Source organism: Rhinolophus hipposideros, assembly GCF_964194185.1.
Source record: "Rhinolophus hipposideros genome assembly, chromosome: 8".
Lineage (NCBI taxonomy): Eukaryota > Metazoa > Chordata > Mammalia > Chiroptera > Rhinolophidae > Rhinolophus > Rhinolophus hipposideros.
The window spans coordinates 90,853,538-90,875,638 of NC_138054.1; the positions used below are offsets into that span (position 1 = coordinate 90,853,538).

The 22,101-nt window shown below is 56.8% G+C and overlaps 1 protein-coding gene across 17 annotated transcripts in view; it reads right to left on the reverse strand.

Moving 5' to 3' along the window:
• CAMTA1 (calmodulin binding transcription activator 1) overlaps positions 1–22,101 on the reverse strand; it is an 807,730-nt gene that overhangs the window by 94,849 nt on the left and 690,780 nt on the right. For all 17 annotated transcript variants that reach the window (XM_081054811.1, XM_081054796.1, XM_081054795.1 and 14 more), the window contains one exon: positions 10,551–10,704. In XM_081054811.1, the coding sequence (XP_080910937.1) occupies positions 10,551–10,704 (154 nt within the window). The remainder of the gene's footprint in view (positions 1–10,550; positions 10,705–22,101) is intronic.

The following is a 22,101-nucleotide window of genomic DNA, read 5'->3' on the forward strand; positions in this document are numbered from 1 at the left end:
GGACTTCTAGTCACTGGGGATGTGGTGGAGCTGGGGAGGGGATCCACTGAGTCACAAATGGGGGGCTCGGGGCAGCCCCTTCTTGGTTGTCAGCGGAAGCCAAGGGGCTGGAATCCAGAAACGCCAAGAGCCTACGGGAGATAGGCTGGCCGGACCATGCTGCCCTCACATGTGTGCGATCTTGGGAAGATCTCTGACTCCTCTTGGCCTCACATTCCTCGTCTGTAAAATGGGTGCCTCTCTCTGGTTCATCTGACTACATATCACTATTCCCCAAGGGACTTTAAAGACATACAGGTAAGTGGGCCCCACAGCTAGGATTGCGATTCGATGGTGTGCATAGGACATCTGAGGCAGGCCAGGGTCAAGGCCCTGATGGAGAGGACTTTCTGCTCTGAAATATCAAGCTTGGAACACTTTGGAAAGGAATTGGACAAGGAGTCAGAAAGAACCCCGGAAGGCCCCTCCCCCCACAGCGGCCCCACGGACCAGTGAGAGCTAGGCCCCCTTTGCTCTGTGGGACAGTAACGTCTAGAAGGATGACAGGGCATGTCAGCTGGAGTCTGTTCACTGAAGTAACAGCACAGGCACTACCTACTGAAATGACATTTGGGCTACTCTGCATGGGAAGAGATTTCTTGGAGCTGTGATGAGCAGGTGACATGAGCCATAGTGGTGACAAAGATAATCCCCCCAATAGAGGCCGGGGGGGCGGGTTCCTCCTCGCTCCCCTCAGCCTGGGCTCCTCCAGTTCTCCTGCCGTGTACTTAACACTCAGTCAAGACCCGTAAAAAGAGTGACCGTTTAACGTGCTGTCCAGGAGGTGCTGTGATCTTTTGGGTGGGCAATGTTATCAAATGGGACATGCCCAGGCAGTCCTGGATGTGTGGACACCCTAGTTAGGAACCACATGACTGAGGCTGGCGGGAGTGGGGCAGTGCCACGTGCATCTCAATGACTGAATGAGCCCAATTGGATTTCTCCGAGTTGTTGACACGAGAGGGCTGTCTCCATGGCAACAAGGTCAGTGGGAAATGGCAGCCGAGTTGGTTTAATTTTCACTGTATTCTTGTTGACAGGAATAAAGGCCCTGCTTCTGGTTTCTTGGTTCAACTGGATAACATTTTCATTAGATTTAACTTCTCATATCCAGACACCCACATACTATTCAATTTCCCCATCTCACCCTCAACTCTCATTCTCCTACTGGACCTGAGGACAACATTTTCAGAAATCTCATTTCGAGGAGTTCAGAGGCTGATTGGGGACAGGATGGTGTGTGCGTGTGGGGACATATGTGGCGTGTCCTGAATGAGCTTGCAATTCCTGGGTCTGCATGTTTGGGGATGTGGGGCCTCAGGGTTCCCCCTTTCCATCTTCTACCAGGAGGCAGAGGCTTGTTTCAAGGTACACGTGCTGAGGAGAAGGCCGAGGGCCTGAGGGCGTAACACAGGTGGGACAGACCTGGGACATCCAGGGAGAGGGGCAGGGAGAGGCATGTCCCAGTCCGGAGCCATTACAGCTCTGACTACAGGAGATTCGGGCCACATCGGGGTTGGTGTTCCCTGCGCCGCCACACCGGGCGTCACAGGCAATCCCCTAAGGGCTCTGTGACATAAAAATTGGCCTTGGCTGAGTGTTGCTGAGCCGGCCCCACTAACAGAGCCAGGGAGGTGGCATTGCTGAGCCATTCCAAGGCTCTCAGAATCTCCTCTGGACTTGCTAAGTGGCATTGGTACTGAGGCTGGGAATTCTTCCCGTGGTGGTACAAGCGAGAGCGTGATGTCGAGGTGCAATTTAGCTGGGAGAGAAGAGGTGTCAGTAGGTATCCCATATGCGGGAGCCACAGGGGCCCTGGAACCCTCTTTTCCTCCCAGGCCTAGCTTGGGGCAGAGAGGGCCGGAGTGAGCACCCACCTGAGTTACCCGTCCGGGCCACTGGCAATGGGGGCAGGGGACCAAGTGGGATTCCAGACAGTTCCCATCTTGCTTCTTGCGAGACCCTGGGCTCATATGCCTTCTCCATGTGCCTGGTGGTGGCATCCACAAGGGAGACAGGCGCCATTGAACGGGGTAGCTGCCTCTCATCTCCTTATAACGCGGCCCCCAGGCCTTGGATTTTCAAAGAGAAGCTGAAAATCTGGAGGTTTCAATGTTGGCAATGAATTCTAACTTTAACAAAACCATCCCCCAGTGTGAGCAGGAATGAGTCAGGTGAAGGGGGGGCAGCCAGGCCTGGGACGTGGGTGGGGCTGCTGTGTGCCCAGCACCTGCACAGTGCACACCCTGTCCAAGCTCATTGCATGAGAGGATGGTTAAGGCAGAGCTGGGAATGCATTTTGTACCAGCACTGGGGCACATGGCACCCAAGCAGCCCTAAGTGGCAAGTAGCCAGGGAGAGACAGGAAATCAAAAGGCGTATTGCTCTTTTAGCTCTCCTACTTGGGGGCCAATTCAGCTAAATAACATTTAACCAGAGGGAGAAAAGCTCATTTGCAAAACAAGCCTGGATCCCCCCAGCACAGCAGGAAGAAGAAGTACGCCCCAATCACCAATGGGCCTTACCCACTGCCTGCTCTCCGGGGCCAGGCTGGGAGGTGCTCAGAAGGCATTCTGGCAGGAGTGGCAGACTTAAGGGAACCCACCCTGCCTGCTCCCCGTGCCAGCAACTCCTAACCAAAGGGACAAGCAAAATGGGCAGGGAAGTCTTCTCTAGGCCCTTCTGTCCTGTCTTTGCTTCCCCAGTGACTCCAAATCCTGCAGGCACAGGCAGGGAGCATAACCTTCCAGTCCTCACAGGTTCCATTCACTGACAAGAGCTTCAGCTCTTAGGGACAGAACTGCTGTCCTGGGTCCTGGGCCCTGGGCCCGCCAAGGGGACGCAGATGTGTCTCCTTTTGTGGCACTCCAGGATTTCTCATGAGCTTAAGTCAGTAAGTATCTGGCAAGACCCCACTGTGTGCCTGGCACTAACATCTAACTTTCAACCCAAGGGAACTTCTGGGATAGCATCTATGCAAAGAGCCCACGGGGTCCTGGAACTCCCAATTCTTTGTGCGTGGTCAAGCATTGCCTCCGGTGTCTGCTTCCCTCCACCTGGGTTTGAGAATTAGCTCATGCTCAGAGGGCTGTGGCCAGATGTCCATGACAGAGCTCCTTGGTTGTCCTTTCACTGGAGTCTGCTGTAGGCTGGGCTCTCTCAAAATGCATGAGAATCTTGCTTAAAAATGCAGGTTTCTAGGGCCCACTCAGACCTGTGGAATCAGTGTCCTGGGAAGTGGGAGTGGGGTTGGGGGAGGGTGGGGAGTCAGGAAACTGCCTTCAGTCAACCCGCCCAGGTGTTCCTAACATCCCGCTGTTTCTGGCACTGAGCTAAGGTCTCTGCCCACGTTGTGTGGACCAGGGAGGATGGGCAAAAACCACAGCTGCTCTGGCTGCCCTGAGTCCCAGTGATGGGCAGCCGGACGCGTGCACGCTCACTCCTGACTCTGTCCCTCAGGCCTCTCCTGAGACTCTCACTTCAGAGACAGAGACACTGGAAAATGCTTCCAAATGAACATTTCTGGCCAGAAAGAGACCCTCCAACCCTTTCTAACAGGAGCCTCCCCTTCCCCAGGCCGGTCTTCCCTGCCCCGCCACTTTTCACCTCCCGTCTCTGGTGCCCCCGCCTGCAGCTTCTTGAGGGCAGCACCTCTGCCACTTGGCTTGCTAACTGCCCCATCCATTGCCCACAGACTCTGGCTGAGACTTGGGAGCACACCCTCTTCTTCAGGGGTGGAGCTGCCAGTCCCTCTGCCTTGTGCCAGCCAGACGGCATCTTGAACCAGGGATGGAAAGGTGGAGTCCGCAGCTCCCCACTGCCCGACCCCAAGCCCACACCCCAGAATCACAGAGTAGACCCCATACACCCAGACACCAGGTCTCCAGGCAGAGGCGGGACAGCACCCCACGTCTGCAGGCTGGGACTCAGGCTGGGGAGTCCGGCTACTCCAGAGGTTTCGCATCCCGGAGCTGCTCTGCTGCTACAAGCCACCAGGTGGCGCTAATCGACCAGAAACCGGATTTGGTGCAGGGTCGGGAAAGGAAAGCCTTTGTTGATTTTACTTCTTGATATTTCTATAATCACCAGGATTACAATCTAAGCAAAAAAGCAAAACAAATAAACACTGCCCCTCTTACTGGATCTTTGGTCTTTGTCTGGAAAATTATGAGAAAACAACAGATGCATCGATTATGCAACCCAAGGCTTGGGTGTTTTCACAGTGAGGGCCTACGGGACAGGCGGGGTGGGGGGGCATGCGGGCACTGGAGATTGAGGGTCCTGTTGACTGGACATGTGGGGTAAGGAGCTCCTGGAAGAGGCAGGTGCCTGCGAACCAGCCTACTTCCTTCCAGTCTCTCAGGCACGTCAGCCCCTTCTCAGCAATATGGGGTTCCTTGCCTCCAGCCACCCTGGCCTTTGCTGGTCCCTGGTGGCTTGTTGCACTGGCCTTACTGTTGCACAGAGGCTAGGACTGTGCTCTTCTGGAAAGCACATGGTGAAGGGCTGAGACCCAGGCTCTTGAAAACACCAACAGGCTGCAGGTGCCCAAGGACCAAAGTGACTGGGGTAACAAGGATTGCTGGGAGCCAGGAGAGCACCCTCAAACCTCACATTCAACATGGCTCCACCCCACTAGCAACATAGTCTTTGTCACCTTACACTCTACAGGGCTCCACCCCACTTCAATACGACCTCTACCCACCACACTCAACATGGCCTCCAACCCCAACTGGACATGGATGGCCTTTACGCTCATTATCAACATGGCTTCCATCCTAAGCCCCCTACGGCCACCATGGCTTCCATCCCCACACTCAACTTGGCCATCATCCCAACACTGAACGTGACCTCCAATGCTACTACCACACTGGCCTTTATCACTCTATACTCAATATGGCCCCCATCCACCAAATTCACATCACCTCCACCCTCTCACTCACCTTGACCTCCTCAACATGGCCTCCACTCCCTTTACTCAATGTGATTCTGCCCCCTCACCATCATCACGACCTTTATCACCTCTCACGCAGCATGGCTCTTCCCTCTCACACTCAACAAGACTTCCATCTCTGCATATGCAACCTGCCCTTAAAGCCTCAGACGTGAACGGCTCCATCGCCTCCGTGCCACACCATGTGTCTGCTTTTGCCTGTTTCCTTTTTCGTGCTGTTCCACGCAAACCTGCCTGGGATGCTTCTGTGCCTCCTGTCTCTGAGTCCCAGGCATTCATCGAGGCCTGGGTACAGTGCTCCTTCCAGGAAGCCTTGCTGACTATTCGCACCCTCGAGTTTCTGGATTTCTAGGTACTTGAAGGCAGAACCATCGACTTGGCCATCGATGCCATGAGCTGCCTCGTTGGTTTGTCTTCCTGAGGGCAAGGCCTGGGCTTTCTCCTTCCTGGCAACGTCCCCAGGGCCAACACAGGGCTGAGCTCAGAGCTGGTGCTCTGAAAGCTCCTTCCAGTCCCGTGTTGGTGGGTACAGGGGCCCCAGAAGGACTGTTCAGCTGGCCTTTGGGTGCCCACCCTTAGCAGAGAGCTTGGCATGGGCTAAGTGCTCAAACGAAAGAAAAAGGACCAGCTTCCTGCCTTGGCATGAGTTTCCTTATGGGAGGCAGCCGAGTGGCTGGAGTCCCCACACCTCTGTCCTTCATGGCCACGATGTCATTTGACAGCCACGGGGCCACAGGGTAGGTACCACTCTCCTCTTGCCCAAGAGGAGGATGGTGACGCTCGGAGAGGTCAGGTCACTTGGGCAGGGTGACCCCACTGCACTTACATGGCCAGCAGCCATCAGCTCCTGGAAGTCCACTGTACACCTTCCCCTCACCCTCACTGCCCATTTCCTCATTTCCCAGGGGGAACTGTCAGGCACATGCTCTGGTCCAGACAGCACCTGCCTCTTCTCCTGAGCCCCACCATCTTTGGTCCCAGGCGCTGAGGTGAGGCATCAATGTGGGTGTCGGCGATGAGGGCAGCCGTGTCATGCATGTGTGAGCACGTGTATAAGCACACAGGTGCATGAGCATACATGTGGAGACGTGTACGGGCACAGGCCAGAGGCTCTGCAGGCTCCGCAGCCAGCACTCCTGCTCGGCCCACCCAGTGCTGCTGAGACACTGCCAGGGAGGACTTGGGACCCGAGAAACATCAGCGGGGCTCTGGGGAAGGCAGTCGGAGTAGAGCCAAGCCCAGAGGTGGGCCCACCTGGTGATCTCTGGGGTCACAGAAGCTGTGGGAAGGCCCAGGCCTTGCTCGGCCACACAGGACCATCTAGCCAACAAGGACGCTCTAAGAGAAGGCCCTGACGGGGACAGCTCAGGCAAGACTACCTCTCAGGGAAGGGCTTCAAACTCAAGCCCTCATCCCTCACTCTGGATGCCACACGCTCACCGACTGCTAGCTGGGAAGTGGCTGGCATGCCTGCCCCCTCCCGGGCTGCCACGGAATGGGGCAGGGCAGGAAGCCATGGGCGCTCAGACGAGCAGATCCACTCCAAGGAAACTGGTTCCATGTAGCTCCCTGCAGGTTCCAACAGAGCCGAGCGGGGAAGGTCTGGGGCATAGCAGCCTAGAACTACTGCGGTTCTGGGCTGCCAAACGTCAGCAAGTTTCCCAGCAGGCTTGAGGACTGAGGCCCAGAGATTGTCTGGCATTCTTACCCACTCTAAGTTGACCTGGGAGGAGAAGACCCCACCTAGCCAGTCCCTCGCTCACACTGTGGCAGTTTGCTGGGTCCAAAGCTGGTGTTCTCTCAGACCAGCTGCATTGGAACACACCCCAGAATTTCCAGGAGGAGACACATTGAGCTTTAGATCATTTTCACTTGAATTCTATAAACTCCAGCCCTCAGATGGGAACTGAGTCAGGCCTTGAGCTGAGATGAGCAATTCTCAGCTGAGGCCCTACAGGGACACCCAGCTTGAGCTCAGCTCCACTCAGCCCTGAATGACTCACATGCAAAACCCTGTTCCCCAAAGTATGTTAGGATGGTAGCACTTAGCAAAAGGCTACACTTCCCAGACTCCCTTGCACCTAGGGGTTACCATATGATCAAATTCTGGCCAATGACACATGTGTGGAAGTGCTGTGTGCAACTTCTGGGCCCTGTCCTTAAAGGAAAGAAGCTTGCCCTCCACTTTCTCTTTTCTGCTTCCCATTGGTTGGAATGCAGTTGTGATGGCAGGAGCTGGAGTTGCCATCTTGGGCCATGTAAGAGAGGGCAACACCCTAGCAAATGGCAGAGCAACCAGCTGCAAGGAGCCCAGATGGTGGATCCCTGACACTGGGGCTATCCTATCAACCTGAAACTGCTGTGTGAAACAGAAATAGCCTTCTATTTTATGTTAGCCACTGTTCTTTTGGTCTTTGTCACAGCAGCAGGACCCATATGCTAACTACCACAGAAGGGACTGCAAAAGACAGGAAGCATTTTGGAAATATATTGGGAATTCCCATCAGATATCATAATCCCCCCCCCCCCGCCCATCATTGTTGTTTTATCTGGAGGAGGCATCCCTCAGATTACAGGCTGAAGGGAAGCCCCCACGGGACCAAAGGACACAGTTCTAAGAACCAAGGTGGGTTCTCGGAATTGGTCTGCTTTCAAGCCTGCGTTTGTGAGATCCCCAAGGCTCAGGAACAATGAGCCCCATCTTACAGCAGGTGAGGCAAAGGCTGCAGTGAAGTTTTCCTTCACTGCCAATGAGCACAACATTTTGATTAAACCACTGAGAACTCTGCTGTAGGGCAGAGAAATCTGGAAGCATCAGGAAATCAAACTGTGAAGTCTTTGAAGGAATGTGATTTATGTGGAAATGTGACGAAGCTAATGTGTTTGGCTCCAGTGTTGGGTGGCATTCCTGATTCTGGTACGAGATCTGATACCTTCTTGGTTCCCAGCACCTCGACTTTCCCTGAACATGGTTGGCAGTGTCCTCTGTGTGCTCCAAGCCTGATGGGCATTGAAAGCTTTTATTGGAGCCGTATTTTCTGGGCCGTGTTTCCAGGCTCGGCATCTGTATGTAACCCGAGCCGTGCATGCACACACACGCACTCTGGGCAACTGTCTGCGCCTCGGCTCCCACCCCAGACACCAGAGAGCCCAGTGTTATTCAATTTATGGGGAGTTTGTTGGAGTTTTACATGACTTTCTTGACGCACTGCAGACTTTTGGATGGGCATTCAGTTTCCTCCAGATAAACATCAGAGATCTGGTTTCCACTCCCTGGAGTTTGCGAAGCTTAACCCCCTGGCCCATGGGGAGGTGACCTTCCTGTCTGACTTGGGCAGCCTCTTGCCGGGTGGTGGGGGGGAGCTTTCCAGGGCAGGGCCGCTTCTGTGGATGGAGATTGTTGTGAGAAGGTAGAGGTAATGAGGAGAGAAAAAGGAAGCAAGTAAAATAAAAGAATGGGGATAGAACTGGGGAAAACGATGACGGGCGGCTCACAGGTAAAGAGCTGACTGTGTGCTGAGCAGTGTTTAGGAGCACCCAAGCCAGAGGCTTCTGACCGTGGTAGCCACGCTGAAAGGCCTCTCTTCCCTCGGGGACACCCCCTTGGCTAACTTCTGGCTAAGGTGGTCTCCAGAACCTCCCAGAAAATGGGACATAGTGGCCTCAGCCCTTTGACCCAGGTCTGCAGAGGCCCAGGAACCGAGCTGGGCCCAGCTGAACAGGCTGCATGCTGTGGGTCTTGGTGCAGACACAGCTGGATTCTTGCTCTCATTTTATACAAAAGGGGAACTGGGGTGCAGAGAGGGTGGGTGACTGGCCCGAGGTCACACAGTGAAATGGTCACAGAACCAGATGTGTGTCCCCTCCTGGCTCCCCAGCTCTGACTCTATTGCCCGACACTGGCCTAGCATGGTGTTGGAGGGGTGCCATGGAGCAGCCCAGCTCTTAGGGCCTGGACACTGGGGGCCTTTGCTCATTGCTCAGGCCCCTGTGGGGAGCGGACCAAAGCCACTCCCCACTTTGCCATCCACAAATATTTACAGAGGGCCTTTCACATGCCCAGCACCGTACGGGGCCCCAAGGAGTGGCAGAGAGCAGGGAAGGCTCACGGGCATCATTGTCTCCCACGTTTCTGGGTGCTCTGCCGAGGTTGGAAGAGGCTCGTGTAGCCCCTTCTGGTTAAGTGTGGGAGACTGATTTCAGTGTGATGTCTCCCTGGGGTCTGAGGAGCCCTGGGGGCTGGGGCTGGGTGGCCGGACAGGGCCAATGGAAGAGGAGATATTTAGGCTGAGGATGAGGTGGGGTGAGCAGATGAAGGTGGGGGAGTGCTGTATCCTGGGGGTGCCGGGGGGTTTAACAAGGAGGGACATGTGAGAGCTGCAGTGAAGGAGGTTGTGCTGAACACACCTGAGCCGAGCAGGCCCCTGGGCCGCCTGCTTCTAGGGTCATGGCGGCAGCAGAGCTAAGCTGGCCGGAGCCTCCCTGCGGATACGTGGCTCGGGAGGGTGGCACAGGAGTGAGCTCCGTCTTGGGTCCCTGGGCTGGCTGGACCGGCTGGGCCGTCAGCCTCCTGGAGCCTCTTCCACACAGACCCCTCTGTCTCTCCTGACCCCCATTCCCAACCTTGAGGCTGGGGGGATCCCCCAATCTGAGCACTGAGGAGCTCTCGGGATTAGCTGGTCACTGCAGGTGCCACTTGGCCACAGCTTGGATATTCCCAGTGACACGACACCCAGAAAGGACATTTCAGTTGTTCCCTGTAGAGGGTGTCCAACGGCGTATGCCGTGCAGCCCAGCTTCCAAGGGTCGCACGGTTCTCAGGGACCTGCGGACCTGTTCTCTGAGGTCCTATAAGATGACAGGTCTTTGTCCGGAACCCGAGCTCAATGTTCCAGAACCCCCAGGCCCTGAGTCCAGCAATGGTGACCCTCACCCCCTCCTTGGGTCTGGCAGACTCACATCTGCTCCTCCTGAGTCCAGCTGTGCAGGGGGCAGGAGAGGCCACAGAGAACCCCCAGAGACTGCTGGGAGCCATGGCCCATGGAAACGGGCTGGCTTTCTGGACGCACTCAGTGTTTTGCATTCAGTGATTTGCACCTGACAGACATTTCAGGAAGCATCTCTTCGCTGACAGAATGAAATCCAGCTCAATTATCATCACCCGTGCGCCACCCAGTCTGGGAGCCGAGGCAGGCCGGCCCACAGGCCTCTCCTTGCCTGGAATGCCACCACTCTCCTCTCTGCAGCACATGAGACAGCCACCCCGGCACTCTCGTCTCTGCTCCTCCCTATTGTTGCTTTTTCTGAACCTCTGAGCCTCGCTTGTCTCACCTGTAATATGGGCCTGACATTCTGTGCCCTGGCCTATGAGGATCAAGTGAATGTGGAGTGGGAGTGGTCCTTGTAAAAGCTAAGTGTGCTGCGTCACTGTCAGCCGCGTGCAACGGGGCTCCCACAGCTGTGTCCCCACGGCCATGGAGGACCTCTGGCCCCGCCTGGGTGACGCTGGCCTGGGCCCCAGGGCGGGACCTGGGGCCAGCAGGCTGAGCCTACTCACACATGGGTTTCAGCTGCCCGATGAGCTCCTCCTTCGTCCATTTCGCCCACTCCTTCTTGTCGGTGTTGATGGAGCAGAGGATGGGGCCGCAGGGCTTGCCGCAGTCCTCGATGGCCGGGACGTTGAGATAATGCACAAGGACAATGTCGGGGTTCTGGGGGGAGAGCAAGCAGAGACACTGGCAGTATGAGGGCGCACAGACCCGCCCAGGGCCACCTCTCCCGCCCCAGTGCACATGGAGCCTGCCCAGGGCCACCTCCCATGCACACATAGGCCCAGCATCCCCACACCACGGCACCACTGACGTGGAGCCAGAGCATTCCCTGGGGTAGGGTCGTCCTGTACCCCGCACGAAGCTCAGCGGCAGCCCTGTCCTCCCCTCACTAGGTGCCATTAACCCCCAGCCTCTAGTTGTGACAACTAGAAATGTCTCCAGACACCGACCAATGTCCCCTGGGGGACAAAATCGCCCCCGGCTGAGGACCACTGCTCTACCCCTGCGCTGGTTCGTGAGTAATTCAGGACCATACACGAGATCAAACGGATGTCTAGCCCCATATCCCAGACTTGACACCAATGGCTGCCCAGGGGCCCAGGGCCTGCCCCTCGCTTTACACACTTGTCCTCCTCACAGCTCGCTGGACATCCCCGACACGGGCACCACCTCCTCTTCCCAAGGGGAAATGGAGTTCCCAGGGGTGAAGGCACCCCACTTCTAAGGATGGACGTCGCTCTGCCCTTCAGCCTGTGGTTTCTCCCTGAGCAAAGATCCCACCAGAGGCACCTCTCAGTCACCCCTCTGGGAACTCCTCCAGACCTCACTGAGCTAAAGAATGGAAAGGACTCTCCAGGTGGAGGCTTCGCAGGCACAATTTGTCCCTCAAAGGTGCTACCGAAACGGATCAGCCTCTTCCCATCAGACTCAATTCAAAATGCCCTCCATCTCTTTCTGCCCAACAGCAGCTCTGAGAGCGACACACGAAGGGGCCTTTTTGGGGTGGCAGCTTCACTGCAAAGAGCACAGGCCCCCCGTGGCTTTCTGTGGCCCCCCAGAAGGCAAGGCCGTTTTCTTTTTGGCCACGTTTGTTAAAAAGCAATCATGTCACTTTATAAGCCATCTGAACAAACCTAGAAAAACCTTCTGCCCCAACTGGAAGGTATTTCTTGAACTGTAAGGAAACATGACCATATATTAAGATGCTGCAGGGAACTGTGGGACAGCCCCGGGGCAGGCCCCTTCCTGTGCTCTTTTGCCACATCTGTCTCCACTGTTTCTCCTGTTTGATACCCGACCACGCGTCCTGGGTGGGCACAAGGACCCCAGGCACGGAGGAGGTGATGGCACAGCAAGAGTAATAAATGAGTATGCGAGTCAATCAGTATGCGAATAAACAGACAAGACGACACGTGACCAGTGCAAGGAAGTCCTCGGCATAATTTAGAAAGATTTTCAATAAGGGTTGAAACAGAGTTTTCGTCTTGCCAACGCTCAGTTAACCAGGAAATTAAATCCACACGAGCAGGAGCCTTCGCGTTAATGGCAGCTTTTCTGGACGGCGGTAATCACGCTCCTTAATAATGAGGATAATCCCTGACATCGACACACACTGTATTCTTTTCAAAGCACTTTCAGCCATTATCTTACTTGGTGCCTGCGATAGCTGGGGAGCAGGCCAGGCGGCATGTCCTCTGTCTCTAGCGAGGACACCAGAAGCTCAGAGAAGTTGTGACTTGCCCAAAGTATGTGCCTGGCCAGGGACAGAGCCTGGTCTGGAAGCCAGGGTCGTGAGTCCAAATTCAGGTCCTACCAAGACTCGCGGTGGCCTCTTTTCGCTTGGTCTAAGTGCTTTCCCACCTATTTCACTCCATCCCTGCAACATGCCCAAAAGGTAGGCGGGTCGTAGATCTGCTCTGCTCATCGCACGGATGGGGTCTCCCAGGAGACCTGGGGTGGTACCCCTGAATCCGCCCTGTGTCTTTCCTGCAGACCAGCACACTGGCTTCCCCGGGCCTGTGTCTGGGTTGGGGGCTCCTGCTTGAGCTTGGGCCTGGTCAGGTGGCAGCACCAGCTGCTGAGCAAGACAGAAGACGGATCAAAGAGCTGCGGGGGCTAGCAGGCCACCCAAGGCTTCCTGTGATCACAGCCTCCAGAGCAGGAGCTGGGCCCTGCAGGAGGGCGCTGGGATGTCAGAGGCCTGGCAGATGAAAGTGCCCACTGAGCGCCTGGCACAGGCTGTGGAAGACCAAGGAGGAAGAAGCATAGAAAGGGTCTTGGGGCAAAGGGTCACCTTCACCACACACCCAAATCCCCAAATCAAGAGTTCACAGAAGCACACAGAAGTCTCCTATTTCAGGAAGCCCTGCCCCTTCCTTCAGTGCCCAGCTCCATGTCTGTACAACCAGCCTCCACCTATTCCTTTGAGGACAAACACAAGGCTCGCCTCCTCCCAGGAAGTGGTCCCTGATACCTCGCCCTAGGTAGAGACCACAGCAGGATAGGGTTCGGGTTTGTGTCTTAATAGTCTGAACATCTCTTTATCTCCTGGGCCACAGGAGCCATGCCCGGGGCTGGTATAGCATCTGGCAATGGCCACTGCTCAGTTCACATTTGTAGAGTTGAATGAGGCTGACGTGGGACCTCCGATCCTCACCCTTCCCAGACCTGTGTGCAACTGACGCCTGGCTCCCGTTTTCCAGGTCGACGAAGGGCAGGCAGGCTTTTTGAAGGTGGGGTATTCCTAGGAGGCTAAGATGTAAGGCTGGTTCTCAGCCCTTTCTGAGTCTAAGGCCTCTGAAAATTCGATGAAGGCTGTGGGTACTGCACTCCCAGCCCTGACAAATGCCCCAAGGCTCATCAAGACCACACGTCAGGTCACAGCTCCATGGTCGGGGGACTGGGCATCTGGAGCTGACTCAGGGGTCCTAGGTCCAGCACTGCTCCTTTCACATCAGGAAATATGCCCAACATGTAGGCCCCTTCCCAGAGCCCCCGCGCTGGGCCTGTGCTTCCCGGAGGCCCTGATACAGTTAGCGGGATTTCTCGGCCCCTGTAGCTTCAGGGAGGCTCGGTTTGGGATTAGGAAAACGCAAAAGCAGGCAGCTTCACGGTTCTGTCTTAACAGACAGCATCGCGGGGCCTGGAGTTCTCACAGCTCAAAGTCCCCAGATGAAGTCTAAGTACTGACTTCCTGGCTTGGGGCTGGTTTTAAGACACAGAGTGATTAAGGTGATTTTGCAAATTTGGGGCACACATCCCTTCTTGGCAACGTTGCGATTTTATTCATTAGTTGTACATTTTATTGGCTGTTTTTGGCAGAAAAATATATTGGCCATAGAGTCCCAATGTATCAGTTTCAGGAGCGCTGACACCAATGGCAGATCCCCACTGAGAGAAGCTCTGCCAGCCGGGCAAAGCCGGATAGAGGAAGGCTCGGTGGTGCCTGGCTCGGGGAGGGGCCAGAACACAGCCCAGCAGACTCACCAGGACTCTCGAGTCTCAGTTCTGGAGGGCTGTGGAGTCAGCCCAGGTCTTCCCTGCGGTTCAACACTCGGGGCAGGCCTCAAGGACAGGGGTCGGACAAGAGCTAGTCCATAGGCTCCTCCCTGCGCTTGGAATTTCCATGAAGACGCTAGAAGCCGTGCCCCCAAAGAAAGCATGACCTTTGAACATAACACCCGAAAGTCCTGGAGGCCTGGCCTGCTGTTAAAGGCCGGGGAGGGAGGGTGCCCAGTGGGTGGTCTGGGGCTGTGGAGAGGAAAGCTGAGGACAACTAAAAGTCTGAGGAGTTCCAGAACCTTCTGGAAAGAGCTATGGACTAGACATCCCATCCCTTCCTTTCAGTGCTTCAAGTTCCTCACTTCTAAAAGGAAAAAGGACCCCTGCCCTTCTCATCAGGCTGCTGTAGGGAGCCACCCTGGGGCTTCGAGAGGGGTGAAGTCCCATGCGGACAGTCGGAAGTCCTGCTCTTCTAACTACAAATTGCCACCAAACCCCCAAACCAACAAAACTGATGTTTCCTGAGAGCATGGCCAGAGTGAAGCTTCTAGCAGGCAGTTCCCCCACTCAGAACTCACACATTGTCTGCTGGCAGTCGTCTGTCCTGATTCTCCTCTTACCACGAGCAGACGCCTCCTCTCTGGGCCTCACAGCTGGGTCTTTGTCCCCCTCCCACCTTGGTGCCGTCAACCAGCCTCCTGGCCTCCAGCCCTCCGCATTCCGAGGGCTCCCGCGTTCTCTCCAGCCCCACTTGTCCGACTGCCCATTACACGCTTGCTGGGGCCTCGCGGGTACCCCAGGCTGCATGGCCGAGCCGAGGTCCTGTCCCAGGCTCCACCCCACGACAAGTCACACCGCCTCCACCAGTCGCCCAGGTCAAAACCTGGGAGCCACCCTTTCTGCTTCTCTCCCTCTCCCTCCTCGCCCAGTCCATCAGTGTCTGTCAGTTCTCCCTCCCAAGTAAGCCTGTCCCGCCCTCTCCCCCCATCCCCTCGAGCCCCATCTCCGGTCACGTGACCCCTCGGCCTGGGAGTCCTCACTTCCTCTCTTCCCTCCCTCCCAGTCCACTGTCCCAACACCAGCAGGCGCGACCCTGTCATTCTGGCACTGGCTCCCTGGTACAGCCAATGAAACCCACAGTCCTGACATGGCCACAGGGACCCACCACGTCTTTGTCTCCAGCCACGCACGCTCCCCTAGGCTCCTGCCGCTCCTGCCACCCCAACCTCCAAGTCTGTCCAGCTCTCTCTGAGCTGTTCTCACTGGCTGATGTGCCCCGTGCCACATGTTGGCGTAAGTCTCGGTGCCACCTCCTCACAGACGCCGTATTCAGTGATCCCCCCCACACAGTGCCCCTCCCCACCTTGCTCGGCCCCTACTTTGTGCAGCCCCTTTGCTATCTTAACAGCACTCATCACCATCTCTCATTTTTGAGCAATTCCTGCTTGGTTTGGCCTGTTTCCCCACCCAGAGTATGAGCCCATGGACGGGCTCCGTCTTGTTCACGGAGAGCTCCCCAGAGCAGAGCTGGCACGCAGCAGGCACTCTGCCCCACCAGCCAAATGCTGAGGGTGGGGCGACCGCAGAGCTGAGCTCGGCTGGGGGAGGGGGCGTGGAGGCAGCGGTCTCTTCCCTGGTAACTCAGCTCTCAGGACCGATCCCCCAAACACACACTCCCAGGTGTGTCCTTCTGGGGGACAGACAGACAGGAGAGGAGGGGAGGAGTGGCATGTGAGAGGTGTCCATCCCGGCACCTGAGGGGGATGGGGGCCCTCCGCCCCTCCACTGGAGGCTCAGCTGGTCCTTAACCCATCTCCACCTCAGCTTTTCACCTGGAAATGGGAGGATTGGATTTGCTGATCAATTTCGTTCAGGCTGCAAGGACCAGCGGGCAGAGGACTCGTTGGCTGAAGGTGCTGGGAGGGCACCTCCCCGGAGCCTGAGTTACGTGCCTTTTGCCCGACCCTCGGGGACACAGGAGTAGGGAGAACAAGCTAAGGACCCTCACGTCCAAAGGCACAGGAGAGGTTACGAAGGTGCTGCAGAGTGATCGCTCGGCCACAGTGAAACCGGCTCCTTTACTGCAGGATTTGTCAAAGCCTGGATGGCAGCCTGCCCAGCAGGATCTCTCTGGGGGTGCTGTGCAGGCAGGCGTTCTAAGTTTATATGACCATGAACCTGAGCACCTCTTGGCACCCTGGTGTTCTCTGGAACACAGTTTGGGAACCACTGATAGAGTTCAAAGCCAAAGGAAACACCCTCAGCAATTATTGGGAGCCAGGGGCTCTCCTCAGTGCCTTGGAGCTCCGGGGGCCGCACGACTGCCCCCTATCCCTGGGCTCCATCCGGGATGGGAAGAGGCTCAGCCAGCATCAGAGCTGCTCTGAGCTGACCACTGAGTTTCTGAGGAAGCCCTGCCCTGATGGGTGCACTGTCCACACAAAAGCTGTGGCCCAAGTTCTTCCGTCACAGGGTGGGGCTTCCCTCTTGAAAGACTGGGGCGAAGGGAGAGGCCAGGGTGGGGGACTCTGTCTCCCCTCCAAGTGCAGGCTCGGCCTTCCTGACCTGGATACTGGAGGATGCTGGGGCCCCGTGGGGAGACCTGGGGGCAACGCACCTCCTGTCTCCCGGGCTGAGCGTGGGAAGGTGGGGGCAGAGTCAGGCTGGAGATTAGCAAGCACAGGGAGAGTAAGAGGACTGCCAGGCCGATTTAATCTCCTTAAGGACAGGTGGTTGGGATTGACGGAGACTGCTTTGAACAAGTGTCACCCGCTCCACTCCTCCGTGAGGGTGGCAGCTACTGTGCGGGTGTTCAGTCGCTGGGGTGGGCAGCAGAGCAGGTGGCCATGGGTGCCAAGAGAGGGACCTGTGGCAGGATTAATTCCGCCACACACATCACAGATTTCAGACCCTGTTGTCCAGGGCGCGTGGGCCCAGCAGCCTGGAAAGGCTGAAGGTGGAACAGGGCTGTGTGGGGTGTCTCTAATTGCTCCCATAGGCTTTCCTAAAAGAGCCTTGGCCAGCAAGAACCAGGCTCAGCCCCCCAGCCGCCTCCTGCAGAAGCCGGGCCTGGAGGGCTGGGCCTCAGGCCAGGCCAGGGGGCAGAAGAGAGAGGCGGAGGAAGGCCAGAGAGAAACAGACCAAGAGGCACAAGGAGAGATGCGGAAAGCCCGGGCTGGTGGCAGCCATGGGTGGGTGGGTGGGTGGGGGTGGCACAGAGATTAGGGGTTCGGTGGGTGCCAACCTAGAGAGAAGCTTCTGGCTTCTGAGAGGTGAGGGGTAGGGTGCACGGCTGGGTGTTCCACTGTGGGCAAGGATGGAGGAGATGTACGACTGGCTTTGACCTTGCTGGGAGGGAGGTAAGACAGGTAAGCGGCTCAGGATGGGCCTGCCCACAGCCAGCACTCACATGCAAGGCCACCGCCCTTCCTGATCTGAATGGGTGTTCAGCCATCTGTTAACAGTTGAAGGTGGAGGCGGGAACCATCCGGTTTGCAGGGAGGGGCTGAGCCCTGCACTTCCTCACGTGGGGCCCAACCCAGGGTTTGTACAATAGGCCCCGGGATGGGCTGAAGGTACAGCAAACGTACACTTCACAGACCCACGGCAGGAACCCCAATCGCCCGGAACAAGAGTCTGGGGGATCTAATGCCCTCTTCTTGGCCACTGCCAGGGGTGGGCGCTGGGACGCTGGGTGGTGGGGGTCTCCCAGCCCTGGCCTGAGCTCCTCCACCTCTGCTGGGAAGAAGGAGGCCCAGAGTCCCCTTCTGTGGAGTGAGCAGGACGGCGGTGTAAGAAGTGGTTAAAATGCAAAAAGCTGTTAGTTTTGATAAAGAAAAATGCAGCTGCAACATCTGTTTGACTCTTGTTTGCAGCTCCATCAACGCTAAGTGGTCAATAAATCAGAGTGGCATGGTGTTCCGTTTCTTCTGCGGCTCAGTCATTAATCTCGTGCCACTTCTCATGAAAAATGAAGGAGAAAGGCTGTGTGATAGTGAAAATGTATACATTACCCAGAAAGTCATAATAGCATGTAATAGTGCCACACACCTCCCCGCTTGCCGCTGGGGGCCCGTTGGGGGCCGTGGGCCGGCACACCATCAGCTGGGAAGGGGGGAGATGTTCCCATCACAAGCCCATTCTATTCTTGCGTTTGTCATATTAGCACCATTTCTGCAGACTTCGAAAGCCCTACCGTCCTAATCTTCAGAGGCAGAGTCTCTGCTGTACCTAGGTGCTTCATAAACGAGGGGTGGCGCCCACAAAACAGGAGTGCAAAGCCCGCGGAAAGAAGGGCAGGATTTATTAGGGGATGAATAAATGATGACACCAGGCGGCTCAGGGCTGTGGGTATCACTAGGCGGCCAGGCAGAGAAAAATCCTCCAGCCCGGCTCCAGCTGCCCCGGGCAGCCTGACACCTCTCTTCCGCTCTGGACAAAGGTAGAAGATGGGCTCGGTGTCTCCATCAGCAGGGAGGCCTGTCATGGAGCCCTGGCAGGCTCAGTTCTGTCCCTTCTGTTCCCCGCTGAGGGCTGCCAGCAGGCAGGGGAGGGGCAAGCAGGCCCAGGGAAATGGAAATGCAGGAACTGAGCCCTGGAGAAGGGCCAGGGTGGGTGTCCCCAGCTGCTCTGGTCTCCTGGGATCTGCCGCCTCCCAGCTATTCCGTCTTCCCTGCTACAGAAGGGAAGGGGAGCCCTGTGGACTCCCATGCACGAACCGCCGCACTTCACTGCCATCTCTGGGCGTGGACCCACCTTTGGGCAGGGGCGGGGGTGGGGGGTGCCTTTGTTTGCAAAGATCACTCTCTGAGTGTCAGCTGTGTCCCGGCCCCACCTTCAAGCCCCGTCTACATTTCCTAGTTTAGCCCCTTCAAGACCCAGTGTGCAGGTGCTATTGTTCTAGGGAAGCAGACTCGTCAGTGCTCAGGGCTCTGCGATGCCACCCAGCCCTGAGCCCCAAGCTGAGTGTATCCCCACATCTGCTCTCCGCCAGGAACCTGGGGCTCTGAGGGAACTGGCCACATGGTGGGTGAGGGCTGTGAGCCCAGCGGCGGGACCCTGGGCAGCCGTAGCCCAGTTAGCATGTGTGCCAGGGATCCTGGACGGGTCACGTAGGGTGCAGGGAGCTAGTAGGAACAGCACTGGGGCTGGAATCCTGACCTCTGCGCTGGCTGTGACCTCCTCAGGGCAGGCCCAAGGCGGCAGGGTCCTGTCTCTACAGCAAGGCCTGCCGTGGTCAGGACAGCCTCTGTGGTCAAGCAGGGCTGTGGGGTGGGGCAGGGGGACAGCGGGGAGCTCAGCACCTGGCAGCGGGCATGGGGGGCAGGCAGACCCAGGTCCCCAAAGTTGGGGTCAGTTAAAAAGCAAAAAGAGAGAGAAAGGAGAGAGTGGGAACCAAAAAGGGGACCCTGGTGCCCTCAGTAATAGGCAAAGCCAGCTGTGAGCTGTGGGCTTCCTGGGAGCCAGGCCCCACAGCACTTGTGGGCCCGGGAGCCCCTGCAGTAGTCCAGGGTGGCAGGGGACACGGACGACCTCCCTACTCTTCCTTGCCAGTGCTGCACAGGGCGGGGAACTCAGGGTGATACCCTAGGCGATGTCACCTAGGGAGGGCCCGCCTGGGGCCTGCTTTCCTGCTGCAAGCGGGGACAGAGGCCGGCTGCCCGGGAAGCCCCGCCCCTTCAGACAGCTGCCCTCATTAATAAGCCAGCCCGCACACCAGAGGGAGTCTGGGGCGGCAGCCCTTCCCCGCTTCGGAGGGAGGCTGGGAGACTTAATTAATTAATGTGGGTAAAGTGGTCTGAAGATGAGAAACCCTGGGTAATTGCTGAGTGTTGCTGCTACTGCTGCTGCTGTTGTTATTACACAATTACCAGAATTTTCTAGTCATGGGAATACAGTTAAACAATTTCCACCTAGTGAGGGGTTCGGGGAATCACGCCAGCTTAGGGGCTGGCAGGATCTGCCTCCTTAAGCCCACGGGTGATGCAGGAGAAAAACACACTGATTGTGGGAAATTCTGCCTGGCATGGTCCTGGCCACACCCCAGCCACCCAGGGAATGAGGAAGTGAAGGAGGATTTACCAGTCTCCCTGAGCAGTTCAAGATGTGTGTGTGCTTAAAGAGGGGCCAAGGGTGCCATCTGCCCAGGCTTTCTGGAAGCCTCTGCGAAAGCGCTACCCCAAGGTCCCTAGAAGGTCAAGCCACTTGGACAGATGTCACTGGGGAGAACGTTTCGTCATGCAGCAGGACCTGTGGGGTGGGCATGTGTGAGCCCGTTTCTGGATGGACAGAGGCAAGGCACGAGACGCCCACTGGCTCAGGGCCTAGACTTGCCTCACTCACAATTGTTATACGCGATTTGAGGGAAGAAATGTCCAATAAAATCTCCATGTTTGCAGATGACACTAAAATTTTATGGGCGATGAAGTGCCAGGTCATTCATGATGGGTCAGGAGACAATCTCGTGAGGTCGTTGTAGTGGGTGAAGAGTGACAGGTGGATCCCAGTGTGGGTGAAGGGCAAGGCCGTGTGCTTTGGAGGAGAAAAACAAACTGTCCACGGAGGCTGGTGGGAACGAGTGCCAGCCGTCCGGCCCAGGAAGACCCCTGTTCACGGAAGCCACTGTCCCAAGTAGCTGCTGGGACCAGGAAGGACCAAGCTGGAGAGCAGGGCACATCCGGGGGGCTGCAAACAGAACCGTGATCTGCGACAGTGGGTACAGGGCCGGGGGGTATCAATCAAGGAGGGGTGGGTGTCCACGGGAAAACAGATGTAAGGATTTTTTTTGGCCAGAGAGACAAAGGCCAAGAGGAAATGTGATTCAAGTGTTTTAGGTTGGAAGGGGGGAAAGAAGGTGTATGCATGCTTTTTTTTCTCCAGATCACCAAATGCTAAGAATAAGGGTCCCCCTTGGAGCTCAGGGAGGTAATTTTAGCACAAAGTGCGCACAGCGGGCAGTTAACGGATGAGACTCATTATCCCTAGGGAGACATAGGTTGAAAAATAGAAACAGATTTTTAAAAATGGGCAACACTAATTCCTAGATGGCTGATCCTTGAGGAGCTAAGGAAGGAGCTCGGGATGTTGGGGGTCATCTCTCCCTGGGACCCCGATCCAGGAGGCACCATGACGCCTGGGGCCCCCACCAGGGCGGAATCCAGGGCTGGGAGTGTCAGCTGGGTGTGGTGTCTCCCGCTGGCCAGGGACACAGGCCACTGTCGCCCTGTAGTTAGCAGAGCGAGTGTGGATGAGACAGTTGGTCTGTCGCCTGCTCTCATCTTGAACTCATTTTTTATTTGTAGCCCTGAGAGAAGAAGCCTTGGACCCTCCCCTGAGACGCAGAACTCTGGGGAAGGGGTCCTGCTCAGGGGACGCAGCCCTGGCCCCACAGGGGCTGAGAGGAGGCACCGGTGAGCCGGTCTCCGAAGGCTGCAGCCACCACTGCTCGGACTTCTCGCCCCTCCCAGGAGTCAAAGCCACAGGCCACCCAGCCTTTGCCCACTTAGGCCACATGACCCCTTTCTCAGCAGCCTGTGCTTCGACGTGGCCATGGCATCCTGCAAGGCAGGGATCCAAGCCTGCTGCTGTCCCCTCTCCGCCCCTCCCTCTCCAAGCGCACACATCTCAGTCCTGCGGCGGCCATCGTGCCCGCTCAGAATCCTGCCCCATTAGGCAGTGAGTCAACCCCGTCAGATGACGATGGCACCAAACGATCACCTGGGCCTCTCCACAGTGAGCGATGTGCTCGGGAGCCTTTCCTGTCCGTCTGCTCCTCACAGTAGCTCTGGGGGAAGCTGAGCACGGGCCACCGTCCCTACTGGCCACGTGACTCCGCTCTGACTGAGAGGTGCCACATGACCGGCTCACGGCCGCACGGCTACTGGGAGGCAGAGCTGGACACGACTCGAGTGCGTTTGGTTTCCTTGTGACAAAGAGTATCCAGATATTCTTTAGGGAACAAACCTCTCCCTGACTCAGTCTAGGGGTGGAGCATGTGACTCGGGCTAGGCATGTGATTGGCCAGGACTCCCCACCGGAGGCAATTAGAGCGAGTCC